The following is a 17576-nucleotide window of genomic DNA, read 5'->3' as shown; positions in this document are numbered from 1 at the left end:
GGGGATATAGGTCAACTATGCAAAGGCATATGGCATACTGTTCAGATCCACATACCTATGTATCTCCAGTGAGTAGCCGGGATAACCCAACAAGCAGTATATTGACAACTTGAGCTTGTTTCAGTATAAAAACTAAGAATCCAGACAGACAATGGTATTTAATCCCAGCACTCAGGAAGAAAAGGCAGGCAGAGATCTCTGAGTTCCAGGCCAGCCTGGTCTACATAGTTATATATGTGTGTGTATATATGTATATGTATGTGTGTGTATGCACATATATAGATATTTAATTATACAATATAAAAATAATATATATAATTTTCTTTTTGTGTCTTTGCAGTGCTGGGATTAAATCCCAGAGCTTTGCACATGCTAGGCAAATGCTCTTGCACCAAGCTATAGTCTAAGAGCTAAAACTTATATTTCAGGGCTAACATCCTATAAGCATGTGTAATTCTTTTTCTTAGTGTGTGGGAATATGAGAGCGCATGTGTCATGTGGAGATAAAAAAAGACCCTTTAGGAGCTGATTCTTTGCTTCCCCTGTGTACGTCCTGGGGATCAAACTGGTAGCCAGCATTGGCTACAGCAAGCATCGGTACTTGCTTTTAATCCCATATATTCTACTATCTTAACATACATTTTGTGAGTAAAAGGAGAAAGATGTCAGCTTCTACAATGATTAACAAACCTTCCATTTTGTTGATAAAACGCTTCTTCAAACTCCCGTAACGTTTTACGTAGTTTCTTTTTCTCAGCTCTGGCTTTCCAAAGCTGTTCCAGTAATTCAGGCCTAAAGTTAAAATGGAAGCAAAGCATTACTAAAGGATACAGTTTCTTTATTCTATTAACACTGGTTCTAGTCCTCCCTGCAGCTAAGGCTTTCCAAAACATACCAATGTCTATACTCCACTACAAATTAAATCACAAAACTGTTCTAGGGTTGTGGAAAAAACCCAGAGATCTGAAGCCCTCTCCTGGCCTTCGGGGGGCATCAGGCACACACATGGTACAGAAACATACACACAGGCAAAGCACCCATACACATAAGCACCCGTAAGTAAAAGTGAGTGTGTGTTGCAGAAATGGCTCAGTAGTTGCTGCTCTTGCAGAGGACCTTAGTTTGGTTTTCAGCACCCATGTGTAGGCAGCTCAAAATAGCTTGTAACTCCACATCAAGGGGATCACAATGTATCCTTCTGATCTCCAGAGGCACTCAACATGTGTACAAATCCACACAAATATACACATTATTAAATGAAATTTTTTAAAAAGTACAAAAAAAAAAAAAAACCTAACAAGAGTCTTATTTAAAAAGGGGGATGGCTCTTAAAGAACAATATCCAAGTTTGTCTTCTGACTTACAAGCGTACATGAATACACACATACATACACACACACACACACACACACACACACACACACACACACACACACACACACAAACCTTCCTAATTTTAAGGTGAATTAAGGGTTGAGAACCACTGTCATAAATCCACCTAAAGATAAGCAGGCCAATAAAAAATTCTCCTTTGGTTCCTATAACTGTTATAAGTTGAGTACATTTTTAAATTGAAATATTTCATAAAGAAATAGGAACAATAGGCTAGGGAGATGGACTCAACAAAGCAGGCTTGATGTATAAGCCTGATGCGTGAGCTTGGATCCCCGAACCCCATGTAAAAAGCCAAACAAGGTGCCACATATCTCTAATTCCAGCACTCTTATGACAATGCAATGTGGACACACAGCACAAAACAGCAAGAGAAATCACGACACAAGGCAGGGGTGAGAACCAACACTTAAGGCTGTCTTTTGACCTCCAGACCCACGGAGTGGGCAAAGGGTATTCTCTCACACAATTAGAACAGAAGGGAAAATGAGGTCTGGGGATACAGCGTGTCTTCCATACACAAGGCCCTGGGTTCCATCCATGGCAGCACCAGCAGCAGCCCCCATACACATAAAATGGAAGGCAACAGGAACTACAATCTGTATTGTAAATCACACTTATAAAAGTTTCTCACAAAGCAATTTCTAATAATCTCTTAATATTACTATCTTCCAAGCATTCTTGATATGGAAGTTTTATTACTTACATAGAAGCTGCCCGAGTACTCGATAGGCGGAGATCCCGAGCCAGTTTTTCTTGATTTTCTTCAGCATCAGACTCTGAATTTTCCAACGATGACTGTGTGTGTATGGTTGTTTTCAAGATGTCACTTAACTCAGAGGACAGACTGACACCATCTTCCTCTTCTTCCTAAAACAATGGCCAAGCAGAGCCACCTAGGTCATGACTTTCCACTTTCCATTAGCAAATTTAAAAAATTTAAAAATGACTTTTCTACACAATTACCTTGATTTCTTCAAAAAAATGTGCTGTTTCTCCTTCTATGATTGGCTGTAACATCTGACCACGGCGCTTTGTGGAGGGAGATCCCTGTAAAATCAGCAACACAAGTTCCACAGTTCACAGACTGAAAGGTGAATGCTGCTTCACACTCATCTCATGGTACATTAACAGACTCACTCAGTCCCCAGCAGCCCCCCAGAAAACAAGCAAACAAAACTCAAAACAGGAAAAAAAAATTAGTAAGATTAAAATACTAAAGTAAAACAAAAGTACTCAAAAACATGAAGTGTGTTTTCTGCTGGCCAACTACTTTTTGTTTTTTTGTTTTTTTTGTTTTTTATTTTCTTTTTCTTTTTTTTTTTTTTGAAAAAGCAAGAACATGAAGTTGGAGGTTAGGAGGATAGAGAAGATCTGGGAGGTTAGGGGAATGAACAATCAAAATATAGTCTGAAAATTTTTTCAATAAAAATGAAAAATAAAAACTGGGCAGTAGTGGCGCACGCCTTTAAGCCCAGCACCAGGGAAGCAGAGGCAGGCAGATCTCTGTGAGTTCGAGGCCAGCCTGGTCTACAAGAATGAGTTCCAGGACAGGTTCCAAAGCTACATAGAGAAACCCTGTCTCAAAAAAAAAAAAAAAAAAAAAAAGAAAAAAATATATAAACTATTTTCAAAATCTTAGAGAAATCTTTAAAATGTTAAAAAATTCTTTACTAGACTCGCTTTTCTTACATTTTACTTTCATGATATAGTAAGGGTATTAAGTGATAGTTCAGAAAAGCCCGGCAGATTCACAAGCACAGTGTGATGTACAGATGTACAGCCCTTTGTCTGAGACAGAGTTTCACTAGGTAGCACAGACTGAGTATGTGGATTATGAGATCTCCTGCCTCAGCCCTCTCATATGCTATCATTACAGGCATGTGCCACCACACCCAGCTCTTTATTTTGGAGTCTCAGGACCTCATTGGATTCTTCTTTAGAAGCAAAACTAAACTAAATCAAATCCTAAGATATTATTCATCCTAGCATGCAAGATAATCATTAGCCCACTAACAACACCAGCACTCCACTTTTAAGACTGGGTCATGCTAAGTTGCTCTAGCTAGCATCAAACTTGCAATTCTCCAAGAATAGTCCTGACTTGTATCTAAGTATTATAAATTTCATTTTTAGCGTTGGCATGTTCAATGTCCCAACTACTTAGATGGCTGAGGCCAAAAGATCACACACATACGATCACACCTCAAAATAACCTTAGACAGTACAGTAAGACCCCATTTTTTTGTTTGTTTTTTTTTTTTTTTTTTTTTTTTTTTTTTTTTGTTTTTCGAGACAGGGTTTCTCTGTGGTTTTGGAGCCTGTCCTGGAACTAGCTCTGCAGACCAGGCTGGTCTCGAACTCACAGAGATCCGCCTGCCTCTGCCTCCCGAGTGCTGGGATTAAAGGCGTGCGCCACCACCGCCTGGCAAGACCCCATTTTAAATTAGCTATTTTCTGTTTGTTTTAGTGCATACCAATACAGATAAAGTATAAGTACAGATGTAAAGTATCTTATTCCACTAATTTTGTGTGTGCTTATGTGGTTGTGTGTGAGAGAGGTGTGGATGTGCCGCAGCATGTGTGTGCAGGGCAGGTCAGATGGCAAGCACCTTTATCTGCTCAGCTATCTCTCTGGCCCTGTGAAATTAGCATTGTTTAATTTGATTAATTTAGTTTTGTTTTTTGAGACAGGGTCTGTCTCTGTGTAGCCTTCACTGTCCTGGAACTCCCTATGTAGACCAGGCTGGCCTTGAACTCAGAGACTGCCTGCCTCTAGTGCTAGGGTTAAAAGCGGGTGCCAGACACCTGGTAGTTGGCATTATCTTGATAGGTTCTTTCTTTAAAACCCATTTATAGAATCAGCAAGATGGTTCAGTCTCACTGCCAAGCTAAAAACCTTGAATATGAACCCTGGAAACCTGAATAGCAGGAGAGAACTGATTCCCTAAATCTGTATTCTGACCGCTACTCTTAGCATGGTACACATTTACATAAATCAATGTGTGAAACCCATTTATATTGTAATGCAGCTAGAGGTACACCTTCATAGTGGTCAGTAAAAATACCCATAGACAAGAACTGAAGCAGAGGCTAGGTGACGTGCACAACATACAAGTACTACTTCTGCCATTTATGTAGGTAAATTTGCATACAAGCACCACCTGGATCTCAGTGTCATCATATTCTAACCCGTGTGTTGTTTGTCAGGACTTAATACCACACGCCTGTGTTGACCAAGGTACCGATAATAGTCATAGGCATTTCCTATTCTTTTAAAATTCATAATCTCAACAACTTTTCAGCCTTGGCTATGTATGTTTCAAAAATATTATGAAAATTTGTTTCATCTCCCTTCTTTTCTTAAATATATTTTGTCAAAATGAACTGAAGAAATACTCGTGCTAGGCATGGCAATGCACACCTATGATATAATGCAATTTAAGAGTTCTGCTTGATTGGACTAGTGAGTTCCAAGCCAGTTTTGGCTACAAAGTGAGATTCTGTCTTTAAAAACAAAACCAAACATTTGTTTAATTTACTTACAAGGACAGGAGTAATGCTAGCTCTTGTCAGCATCTGTTTTACAAGCCTGTATCTATCATAGAGAGGCTTAACAATGAGCCTTTCTTCCCTGGTCACCTGAAGCCAAAAAAAAAAAAAGTGAAGCAAAGTAACCTTACTATTAGAAATCTAGACACCAAAAACAAATAATATGATCCCCTTACCCCAAATTTAATTTTTAAGTTAGTAGGTGATCTCCCAACTCTAGGGAACAGTGCTGGATAAAAGCACTGAAGAGTGCAGACACCAACATGGTCTGGTTCTATACTGCTTAAAGAGGGAGAAAGCAAATGGTCTTAGCGGGGGAAGAATTACCGGCCTTCCATGTTGACTTTCATAGTAAAGCAGGCTTTTCTGCAGAGACGTTTTCTCTTCTATCAAATGATCTTTTGTCATTTTCTAGAATGGGAAAGTACTGGTGTCATTATCTCCTCACTCCCACAGTGCGGACAGTGAAACAGAACTGGCTAATGCAGTCTTTGATTATGGGCGTGCAGCTCTACTTTTCAGTTTCCCATACAATTCAAACTTTGTACTAAGTCAATCAATACATTTTTGTGGCTTACTTTATATGTTGTATAAATTAATAATGCCAGTTTGGGTACCTTAGCCACCTTGCGCTTAATATCCCAATCTATAAATCAGTGATACTCCATTCTTCCTCAAAGGTCCAAATTCATTCATGTAAAAGCACTTGTAATGGTGCCTATCTAGCACATAGGAAACTTTCATATTGCTTGACACTTTATAATGTTTCAAAGGTTTTTGTCAAAACAACCATAAATATGGACAGAAAGCTGGCTCAGCATGTTTAAAAGCACTTGACCCACAAGACTGAGGACCTCAGGTTAATCCAAAGTCAACTGCAGAGCACATGGCGGAAGGAGAGAACTCATGACGTTGTCCTTAAGACTTCCCTGTGTATGCTGTGGCATGCACACCTGCACCTGCTGACACACTCACTCACTCACACACACACTTTAAAAAAAAAGACTAGTGACTACAGGCAAGGCATTGTGGTCAGAGGCCTATAATCCCAGCATTCTAGAGGCAGAAGCAGGAGAATCAGGAATTTAAGGTCAATGTGGCCTACACGATGAGAGAGAGCCTTTCTCAAAAAACAAGGGCTGCTGATGGAACTCAGTGGCACATGTGCCCAGCTTGTGCAAGGGTCCCTGGATTCAACTGGCACAAAAAACGGATAGATGGATGGATGGATATGACAGACAGACAGACGATAGATAGATAGATAGATAGATAGATAGATAGATAGATAGATAGATAGATAGATAGATAGATAGACAGACAGACAGACAGACAGACAGACAGACAGACAGACAGATAAATGAGACACCAAAGAAAAAGACTAGTGAAGGCAGACACACATTTCAACACATAAACTGATGACCCCGAGTCTCTTCTAAGGAAGCCCCTTAGGAATACAGTGTAAAGATCCTATTGAAAGCTCAAAAATGTCCAACTGAAACCTTAGACCTCTATCCTATGACCTCATGTTTCCCTCTGTATTGGCTGACATGTTCTTTACAGTGTAATACACCCACCTTATCTTTTAATATTCTCAAGGGCACAGCAGGCAGAACGTGTTTGTATACAAATTTTCCTTTTATTCCACAGACTCATCCATTATCTCAATGAACCAATGTTTCACAAGATACCCTTCAACTAGACCAAATAAATTCTACATATTTCCAGGAACAGCACACAGTTCTCAGCCTCTTACCAGAGGAAGTCACTAGACAGTCACCCCACAACAATCACACTGTGGACTCTCCTCATGCAGTAGGCACAGCTGAGTGTAGACCCTATAAAACTGTCACTCCATTTCTAAGTTTGACCTTTTAGATCTAGGATTGTAAATCTGAACCAAGCTAATGTGACCAAACCACTTGCAGCAGGAGGAGACTGCTGTTCTAAAAAAAAAAAAAAGAAAAGAAAAAGCTGAAGGAGGGGGTAAAAATGACTAATTTAGCCCTGTTCCAGGGAAACAAAGACTCATATATTTACAACATCAGAGAGGTGTATTCTGTTGTAGGTGTGTCTGGGTCCCCTGAGACTATCTCCCCAGCAATCTCACCTCACATATGACTTGGACTGTCTCACAGAGGACTCTGTGTGGTAATGGGGCCTGCTCACAGGTGCAATGAAATCTTGTCTTAGGGACTGAGGCAGACAGAGTCCTAACCGGATGGCTGCCTTTGGCTTCCATGCACATGGAGAAGCATGGATCCACACAGACCTATACCATACATAACAGTAATCACTCCTGAAAAATGTACTTCATGTAATCCTGCTAACAATTAGATCATCTAGGTTTTTGTTGCCAGTTGTTTCTTTTGTTTTTTTGTTTTTTAAACAGAGTGTCACATGGCCCTGGCTGGGCTCAAGCTCACTATGTAGCTTGAACTCCTGATCCCCCTGCCTCCAATTCTCTAGTACTTGGATTACAGATATGTGCCACCATGCCAGGCTTTTGAGTGGTATCTTTTCCTTTTATCTTTTTTGTTTTTGGTTTCTCTATGTAGACCTGGCTGTCCTGGAACTCACTCTGCAGACCAGGCTGGTCTTAAATTTAGAGATCCATCTGCCTCTGCCTTCCAAGTGCTAGAATTAAAGATGTGTCCCACCACCACCTGGCAAGATATTTTTTTTAAATGGCTAATATCACATTTATATTTTTCATAGGAATGTTGAAAAAAAAAAAAAAACCCAAGTGGCAGAACCCACATAGTTTATGCCAGAGACCAACAGGCTAATAGCAAGAACTCAGTATATACAGCTACCACTCAGACTCAGCCATTTTATACTCTACACATCAGTATCTTGCCAACAATCTGCAACATACATTAATATATAGTACTCCAGGTTTTATTTATTTTTTTTGGTTTTTTGAGACAGGGTTTCTCTGTGGTTTTGGAGTCTGTCCTGGAACTAGCTCTTGTAGACCAGGCTGGTCTCGAACTCACAGAGATCCGCCTGTCTCTGCCTCCCGAGTACTGGGATTAAAGGCGTGCGCCACCACCGCCCGGCGTACTCCAGGTTTTAAAAGCATATTTTGAAGTGGCAGGTCTGAAGGGTAGGAAAGTCAGGCTGCCCATTCTCTACCCGGCTACGCTGGTTATTTTGTTTCAGGAACTCTTAAAGGTTACCCCCGCCCCAGCAGAGACCACAGCTCAGCATTACCTTGATATCCTCAGGAAGGTGACGCTCAGCACGGTTTTCCTTCAATCGTTTTGTGATAAGTTCAAGAGTGGCTTCCTTAGACGGCTTCTTCTCTCTCTGAATGACTCTGGGCTCACCTTCATTCTCCTCATCTTCATGGTCTAGAGAAGAGCCAAAACTTTTTGGAAGAGTGTTACTCCGAGGACGCGTCTGAGGTGCAAATTCTCCATCAGAGTTTTTGTGTTTTGCATCTAAATTTCAGAAATAAGGTGATTAATAATCAGTAACATACATTTCAAAGGCACACATTTAACATGCAGCATACACACGGCAAGAGAACTATCCTACTTGTCCCTTTAAATAGTATTTACAAGCAGCCTACTGCAAAGCATGATACCTTTATAAGCACCAAAGAGAACTAAACAAAACACATTTTTATGGTGTACATACTGTTTTTCAAGGAAGGAAAGACAATTCTATTAGTAGTTTTAGTTATTTCAACTGCTAAGTGTTATGGAGAAGATAAAAGAGAGGACTGGGGACATGGTTCAGTTGGGAACGTGTTTGCTGTGCAAGCCTGAAGACTTCAGGTCCCCAGCAGCAGAGGCGGGAAGGTCTCTGAGGCTTGCTGCCCAGCCAGGCTAACCATTCAGTGACCTCCAGCTTCAATGAGACACCCTGTCTTAAAATATCTGAGCATGGGCTGGGTTTAATTCCAGCACTAGGGAGGCAAAGGCAGGTGGATCTCTGTTCAAGGCCAGCCTGGTCTACATTGTAAGTTCCAGGTCAGTCAGGGCTACACAGAGATACCCTGTCTCAAAGAAAAAAAAAATGATTTTTTTTTAAATTATTGAGAAAGGTGTTTGACATTGAACTCCAGACTGCACACAAGGAAAATAAAAGTGGGAGTCACAGTGCTAGAGAGCGTCCTTTGTGGAGGAAGAACAACACGGGATTAACAAAGAAAAGAATGTCTCTAACTGGGCAGTGGTGGCACATGCCTTTAATCCCAGCATTTGGGAGGCTAGTCAGGTCTTCAGAGCTCTGGACAGTAAGGGCTACACAGAGAAACTCTGTCTGGAAAAACAAAACAAAAAACAAACAAAAACAAAGAAGGCCTCTCTGAATGGTGTCATTCTGGTTGAACATGGAATGAATAGAACATTCCACATTCAACTATACCCAGCACAGAAGACTTAGGGAAAAAGCATTTGTGCCCAATTGAGGCAATAGCCTGGTCAAAAGCCCTAAATTCTTCTAAGATTGAGAACAGAAAATAAGACATTAACAAGATAAAAATCTACAAAGGGCAGTGTGTGCAAGTTCTTAAGAGCTATGGTATAGAGTTTGGACTTAGAAAGAGAAACCCGGTGGGAGAATATAACAAAAAAGTAATAATATTTTTTAAAAGATACTTCTGGTGGTATGCAAAGGATGGACTACAGGACAGTAAGAGTGGAAGAGAATTGGAACATTAGGCTGTTTAGTCAATTTAAGGTAATAATTAATGGCTGGAAAGTGGTTTAAATAATAAGGAAATGTTTACTAGAACTATAGAGGGAGATAACTCTTTTTTAAAGGGGTTCAAAAAAATGACTTTAACCACAAGACTAAAGTCTACAATGGTAGGAACAGTGTCTTAAATCTTAGATATTAAAAATTTCACTAAGTTCAAATGAATCAAAGCAATGATCCACATTGTAAGCCCTTTTTTCACACAAGTAACTTTTAAAGTAGTGGCAATTATTAAAGCACACTCAGTAAACACAGAATAAATAAAATTTAACTATATTAACACTATACTAAAATATCTGGCAAAATTTATGACTTAGGAAAAATTTACAACTTAGCAGTTAATTTTTATAGTTTCAAAAATTGACTAAGCCTAGGGACTAGAGACGGACCGCAGGGCCACACACACAGTAGGCAAGGACTCCACCACTGAGCAATGCTCCCAGCTCCTAGTAATATTAGCTTAGATAAAATTTTACTTCCCACCCACACACAAAGATCTTAATGAAGTACCTACCAAAACCCAAAGCAACTTGACATTTACAACATATTTCAGATAAACTGTATAGAATCAATGCACCTATGAATGTAATGTAGGGATCTTTCAAAAGAGTAATAACACTCACACAAGACAAGAGATTGGGAAGAACACAGCACAAAGATTCCCATTTCTTAATATGCACTACTGACCTTAAAAATAAAAGGAAATCTATTTTTTCCCCCAAAAGTGCCAAAATAGATTATTTTTTATTTTGTTTTGTTTTTCAAGATAGGGTTTCTCTGTGTAGCTCAGGCTGTCATGGAGTTTGCTCTGTAGACCAGGCTGGCTTCGAACTCAAAGATCTGCCTGCCTCTGCCTCCTAAGTGCTGGTATTAAAGGCGTACACCAGTTCCAAGATTTAAAATTATCAAAAATTATAACGACTTTTTGTATAGAATTCTGCTTTTAAAAGATGCAGATTTTCACAAGATGCACACTTACCTTTAATCTGCTTCCGTAACTTTGTGAGCTCTGTCATCCATTTCAACACCTTCGGATTGGCTGCGATGTCACTGTAGGAGGGCTACGAAGTGATGGAGAAGGATCACTGATACTGGTTATACACAACAGTTACATTAATTCACTCCCCATAGTATTTTATGGTTCCTATAACATAAATTTCATTCAATTCTCACTTTAATCTGTTATCGAGCTTTTCATGGTCAGACAGCTAGAAGGAGCATGGTTTGAAGGTAGTGTTTCATTTCTAGGCATTAGACTTCTGACACACAGGTTCTAACCATTCTTCATTTCCTCCCTCCCCTTTTGTTACTTGTGGTTTATCTCAGAGCAGAACTTTGATCCTTTGATCTGTTAATGTAAAGAATTTAGTTTAAAAATTCTAAAACGCTGCTTGCACATGAAAACAAGAGCACTGTCCCAGCAGTCCAGACCTGAGGACCGGCTGGCTCGCAGGGGTCTAGGCCACTACTGCTTCTCTAGGATCTCGGGTGTTCTGAGCAGAGAGCTGGAGCACCTGCTCCAAGGCCCTCCTCTCCCGGCTAGAGTATGAATTTAAACTTGTTATAGGCCACACGGCAAACTTACCTTGCTATTTCTTTCTCTTTCAAATTGCTCCTCAAATTGTCTGATTTTTTTCTGAAGTTTCTTGACCAACTGATAAGGTGTTCTGTCTTCTCTCTTTTCATCTTTTGAACTAAAGGATGACCTTCGAATTCTGAATTAAAACAACAGGCCAACACGGTGTGTTAAATTTTCAAGTGTAATTTTATTGTAATTTTTATTGTAATTTTTAATGATTAATAGCATTACTTATTGTCCTGATGTGTTGCTATTACTAGTAAGGACATCTTAAAAGTGAAGGAAGAACCAGCGCCAAGACTCAGCAGTTTTCCCTCTGATCTTCATATAAACACTGTGGCATGAGCATGTAATACAATAATAATGAAAATAGTAATTTTAAGTGAAATTAAACTCCTAATACTAAAGGACAGTCAATAACAAATTAGCTATCACATATGGTAACAAAATGCGTCTCAAGAGATGAATTAGCAGTTAAGAGCACTGGCTACTCTTCCAAGAGATCCCAGGTTCAGTTCCTAGCACCTTCTCAGTAGCTTATGATCATCTGTAATTCCAATCTTGGGGGACCTGACACTTCTGGCCTCTGTGGGCACTGCACTCACACACACAAACCCACACGCAGAAAAACATATATACACATAATTAAAATTGGGGTGGGGGATGTATTTAAATGACCAAGATTTCTTATTGATTCCCTGATGGTCAGTTTAGGCAACTTGACCCAGCCTGTCAGAAGGCTGTCTAAACTAACCATCAGGGAATTATAATAGTAATGACATCAACAATAATAAACAATACCGGGAACCCTGTCAAAAGGTTTGTATTATTTATTATTATTGCTGATGTTGTCATTACTATTATCTTATATGTATGGTGCTTTGCCTGTATTTTGTTACGCCTATATATCACTGTGTGTTCAGTGTTCTTGAAAGCTAGAAGAGAGCATCAAATCTCCAGGAACTGGACTTACAGATGGTTGTGAACCTCCATGTGGGTGTGGAGAACTGAGCCTGGGTCCTCTGCAAGAGCAGCCAGTACTCAACCACTGAACCATGTCCCAACCCCAAAGAATTGTAGTTAAGAATGTTAGTTGGAAGGAAGTGGTGTTGCATACACATTCCTCACAGAGTTTAAAACCTGTGTTTACATTCAATGCTGAGAATAAAAACCCTCCAAAAAAGGACTCATGGGGATAGGAAGCCACACAAACCATGCAGCTCCCAGTAAAGCCTTCAAATCCTATCTTGCATTTCTGAACTTCACCAGTACTAACAGTTCACTCTCTCATTCCAGACAGCTCTCTCTTCTCCTTCCTCCTTCCCCATCCCCCCCCCCCCCCCCGCCACTATCTTTCAAGCACTCAGGAGGCAGAGGCAGGCAGATTTCTGAGTTCAAGGCCAGCCTAGTCTACAAAGCAAGTTCTAGGACAGCCAAGGCTGTTACACAGAGAAACCCTGTCTCAAAAAAAATTATTTTTAATTATGTGTTTATGTCTGTCTGTGTCTGTATGTGAGCACGCCATTGCATGTCAGACAAAGGCAATTGATGCTCCTGAAGCTTGAGTAACAGGTAAGTTGCCTGGCATGGGTACTGGAATCCAGCTTTGGTCCTTTGGCAGAGCAGTACATGCGCTCTAGCCCCTACACAAAGGCTCTTTAAAAGCAAACGAAAAAAGGGCCCTGTTGTGCTACAATGTGATCATTTCCTATTTAGCATCACTTATAATGATGTTTGCTTGTTGCATTTTTTTCCTACAGAAAATATTCGAAGCTGTATCCTACTATTAGAGCATTTGGAAGTATATGCTATGTTAGCTGCTTAAATTTTTATTTTAGTTTTGTGTATGGCGGGGAGGGGGTATGTACCTTCAGCAGCCAGAGGGACGAGATCTTCCTGGAGATGGGAGTTACGTGTGGTTGTGAGCCACCAGAGTGAAAATGGAACTTGGGTCCTCTGCAAGGGCAGTACACTTCTAAGTTACTAAGTCATCTTTTCAGCCTAATATGGACAAGTGAGTGCAGGGCCCACGAGGCCACAAGAAGTCATCAGACCCCTTGAAGCTGGAGTTACCCATAGCTGTAAGCTGCATAGTAAGTGCTCTTAACACCTGATCCATCTCTCTAATCACCCCCACCTCAATGTTGGCTTTTAAAATAATAAAACAAAATACATGTAAATCAGAATATTAAGTCTTGGGATGTAGTTCAGTCAGTACAGTGCACATATATAGGAGTCTTGTGTTTGGTCCTTAACACCATAGAAACCAGGCACAGTATGTATCTCGGTAGTCTGGAGCTACTTGGGCTAAAACAAAACCCTGTTCATAAATAAACAAATAATAATAATCACAAATACAGTGATATGAAGGCATAACAAAAACAGGTTAGAACTTCATAATTTCTGAATCGTTTTTATTGACCAGAGTACTTGTCTGCAGTCATTCTAACTGTGAAAATATTTTCAAGCACTTATAAAACTTGAATTTTTTTCTTAGAAAGTTAACCTAAAAGTATCTTGCCATGCTGCTGGGCTATTGGGGCTGCTGCCTCAGCAGTTTTTCAATACGGCAGAAAAGGTTTGCTTGCAGGCATCGTGTGTTTTCAGTGCCTGCCCCAGTTCTTTATAGCATTCCCTGGTATGTATCCAGGCCAGCCAGCTGGGGAGCTTCCACCTCAGAATGCAGGCATACCCAGAAGCACAGGAGGGTGATGAGTCTTTCCACCAGGAGATATACACAATAGGCTCCAAAAGCTTCTCCCATCCCAAGCAACTCCTCCTTGCCCTAAGGAGAATGTTGTTTGTGTTAAGAACTAGGTAACACTCCCTGCTCACTGTGGAGTCCAGCTGGGAGAAAGGAGTATTAAATCACAGAGCTATGTGACTAGTCAGTCTCTAAAGATGCAGCAGCAGCCCTGAGGCACACCGCCCTTGATCTGGAGGCATTCTCTGGAAGAGATATAGTCGGTATCTTCGTGAGCACCATCAATGTCTATCTTTTCTGACCATCAAAAAAGTTGCCTAGAACGGCAAGATGATCAAAAGATAAAGGAGTTTGCTGTGCAGGACTAATGACCTGTGTTTGACACCCGGAACCCACGTAAGGAGGAGGAGAGCAGACTGACTACAAAGCTGTCCCCTTACTTCACATGCACGCTATGGCACGAGAGAGCCTCATCCCCAGCACATCACACACAGCCATGGGAATAATAATACATTTTAAACTTATCTGAATAAAAGTAATCAAAGTTTCAATTTTCTTTCTTTTTGAAAAATTTTAATTAACTATTATGTATATAATATTCTGTCTCTGTGTGTGTCTGCAGGCCAGAAGAGGGCACCAAACCTCATTACAGATGGTTGTGAGCCACCATGTGGTTACTGGGAATTGAACTCATGACCTTTGGAAGAGCAGGCAATGCTCTTAACCACTGAGCCATCTCTCCAGCCCCCCGCAAAGTTTCAATTTTCAACAGCAAACTTAATTTGTCAAACATGAACGACAAGCTGCAACTCAAGGACACCTGCTAAGAAAACCTGTTGTTCTTTCCTCTATTATTTCATGAAGTACTGTGTTTGTGTTCTTAGCAAAGTCTGGCTCTTGACCCTGTTCCAACTCCATAAACTGAAAAAGCATTATAGCTTCAATCTGGAAGACAGACATTACTGTCTTGGAACTGATGAACCAATATTCTCTCTTATGTGAATTTTCCTTATGCTTCTGCCACAGCTTGAACATTTCTCAGATTTTGCTGTTGTTTTGTTTTTGAACTCTCTCTCTCTCTCTCACACACACACACACACACACAGAGTAGAGAGGAGGTCAGAGACTGACTAGGCAGCAGGCACCCTAGCCCACTCAGTGGCACGTCAGCTCCCTCTGAGAATAAGGTGCATTCTATGATGCTACACCAGGATGCCAGCACCACTATCTCCCTCCTACTTCCACGACAGTTGAGGAACCCAATTAAAATTAAGTTTCAATTAGAATAATGGGAACTAGTCAGCTTCTCCCCTTCAGAGTCTTGCATTCCAATTATGAATAAATGAATGAATCAGGACTGAAGCATGAAGAAGTGCCTACAGTCTAACAGTAAACCCCAAGTACTACATAAACCTCAATAAATTCAAAATACAACAACTAGGGAATTACAAAACATGCTCCAGGAATAGGGACAGCAGCTTTAAACTACAGGCCTAGCAGTACCTGTGTACAGAATAAGAACTGCCTCGCAAATACGTGACATTACGTACCTAGTGAAGGAAAGGGCCTTGGACGAGAAATCCAGTGTTTCTGGATCATGGAGGAAACGCTGGCTTTGTCCAAAATCTAAACTACGATGTGATAACACTGGAGGGCAGTCCTCTCCCAGGGGATGGTGAGTCATCCTTGCAGCCTGCGGAGACAGCTGAGCTTCTCCAGACTCTGAGTCCTCCTGCCAAGACTTAAATGCAGGAAACGGCTCTGTGAAACAAACACAAGGGCAGAATTATGAGTACCTTGAGTCTACAACATTATCTAGTGGGTTCATTTTATATATGTTTTGTTTATTAATATATACACACATATATATCTATATACTGGAAAACATCAATGCAAGAGACACTACAGCATATTCATAATGCTTGCTGGGGTTTAGAAATATCCAAGCTTCATTCTTGATATCCTCTCATTAAGAGATTCACCTTAAATGCCTGAACCCAGTAACAAACGAAGAAAACACACTATTAAGTTTTTTAAATTTAATTCTAAAAATGTTATTCGATATAATCCTAACTCAATAGTCTAAAGCTGTTACACAGAAAAACACTTTTTCAATACAAGTCTTAGAAACAGTGAACACTCAACACTCACTGGGTGTATGAACTCTCTATCAGATGGTATGTCTGGCTATGTTAAAATATGAAAGTTTCCCCCACACTACACAGAACTAAGAAATGGAAGTTAAGGGGCTGGAGAGATGGCTCAGAGGTTAAGAGCATTGTCTGCTCTTCCAAAGGTCCTGAGTTCAATTCCCAGCAACCACATGGTGGCTCACAACCATCTGTAATGGGGTCTGGTGCCCTCTTCTGGCCTGCAGGCATACACACAGACAGAATATTGTATACATAATAAATAAATAAATATTTAAAAAAAAAAAAAAGAAAAGAAATGGAAGTTAACACTGTAAGAATTCTAATATTCGGAGTGAGGAGCCAACTTACCCTATTCACATTATGTTAAATAATATGAAAAAATGTTAGCAGTAGGCATCAAAACAGTGACAATTACTTTCTGTTATGAGGTTCCTATAAACAGGATACACACACACACTTTAATCCCGCAACAGTATTTAAGTGAGAATCAAACAGCACTGGTCCTCCTTAAGCACATTTATTTCATCATCAGCATCCTGTATACTCTCCACTCAAGCCATGATAATACAGCTTATGCCTCTGCTCACATACACCATCTACAAATAGATGCCCAATACAACACTAACTTTAAACATCCTGGAGTGTGGGAGAGGAAGGGCTTCTTAGCTATATATTAGACTTAGAACTAAAATTTTAATTCTTGATGATACTGCTACTATTGTAAAATGGAAAACCTAATGGAACAATGAATTAGCATATCAAAATTTTAAGTTGTCCTTTTGACAATAATCAAGACAACCACTTCAGCAATGTCGCTTAATGTTATGTATCAGCCACTTAAAGCATTATCTTTTAACAGTTTTTAGAAAATGACTTAGCTTGCTTTTGAAACCTAGATCAGTTTGGTGACTAAAAGTTGGGTAACAAGTATGTGATCCCACAACAAACTCAGCAATACAGTGATTTCAAAGCAACCCTTGTACCTGTGTCCCAGCAAATGCACTAATAATGAACTGAGAAATTACCACTTTTTAAGAAAAAAAATTAACAAAAACATTTTTTTCTGAGCTTTTAACACAAGTTTTCCTAAGATTTGGGGACAGCAGGAGAAGGGCTAATAAAAAGACAGACAAAGTGACCCACAAAAAGGAAAAAAAAAACTAAACTATGGTGAACCATACTTACCCTCCCCTTCTCTCTGCAGATGCATTGTTTTGAAATCAATGAGGGGGAAAGTGATAAGGCATGATGCTAATAAAATGGGAAAAAATGGCAAAAAACACTACAGTGAACACACAGCACAGGCAGAACAAACCATACACATAACACAAAGCCAAGGATACCAAAAACATTTCCCTAAGACCAGTTAGGCATTCTGCTCAAAAACATTGTGCAAAGAACTAACCAAACTTTAGCAAATATACATTTATATTTCATCAAGTAAGGCAAACTCCAAAATAGCTGTTATTAAATCTCAGAATCGGGATGA

At 40.0% G+C, this 17576-nt stretch overlaps 1 protein-coding gene across 5 annotated transcripts in view; it reads right to left on the bottom strand.

Moving 5' to 3' along the window:
- Positions 1–17576, bottom strand: part of Fam13b (family with sequence similarity 13 member B) — a 61836-nt gene that overhangs the window by 3239 nt on the left and 41021 nt on the right. For 2 of the 5 annotated variants that reach the window (XM_057788592.1, XM_057788591.1), the window contains exons 12-20: positions 15485–15695; positions 11237–11366; positions 10631–10712; positions 8158–8387; positions 5272–5355; positions 4939–5034; positions 2359–2442; positions 2099–2262; positions 691–792 (exon numbers count right to left, since the gene is read on the bottom strand). In XM_057788592.1, the coding sequence (XP_057644575.1) occupies positions 691–792; positions 2099–2262; positions 2359–2442; positions 4939–5034; positions 5272–5355; positions 8158–8387; positions 10631–10712; positions 11237–11366; positions 15485–15695 (1183 nt within the window). Of the gene's footprint in view, positions 1–690; positions 793–2098; positions 2263–2358; positions 2443–4938; positions 5035–5271; positions 5356–8157; positions 8388–10630; positions 10713–11236; positions 11367–15484; positions 15696–17272; positions 17339–17576 lie in introns of all 5 variants that reach the window. The other 3 variants (XM_057788596.1, XM_057788593.1, XM_057788594.1) reach the window with 3 other exon arrangements.

The sequence above is a fragment of the Chionomys nivalis genome, chromosome 14 (assembly GCF_950005125.1).
Source record: "Chionomys nivalis chromosome 14, mChiNiv1.1, whole genome shotgun sequence".
NCBI classification, from domain to species: Eukaryota; Metazoa; Chordata; class Mammalia; order Rodentia; family Cricetidae; genus Chionomys; species Chionomys nivalis.
The sequence above is the reverse complement of the archived record's forward strand: the minus strand, read 5'-3'. Positions and strand labels throughout refer to the sequence as shown.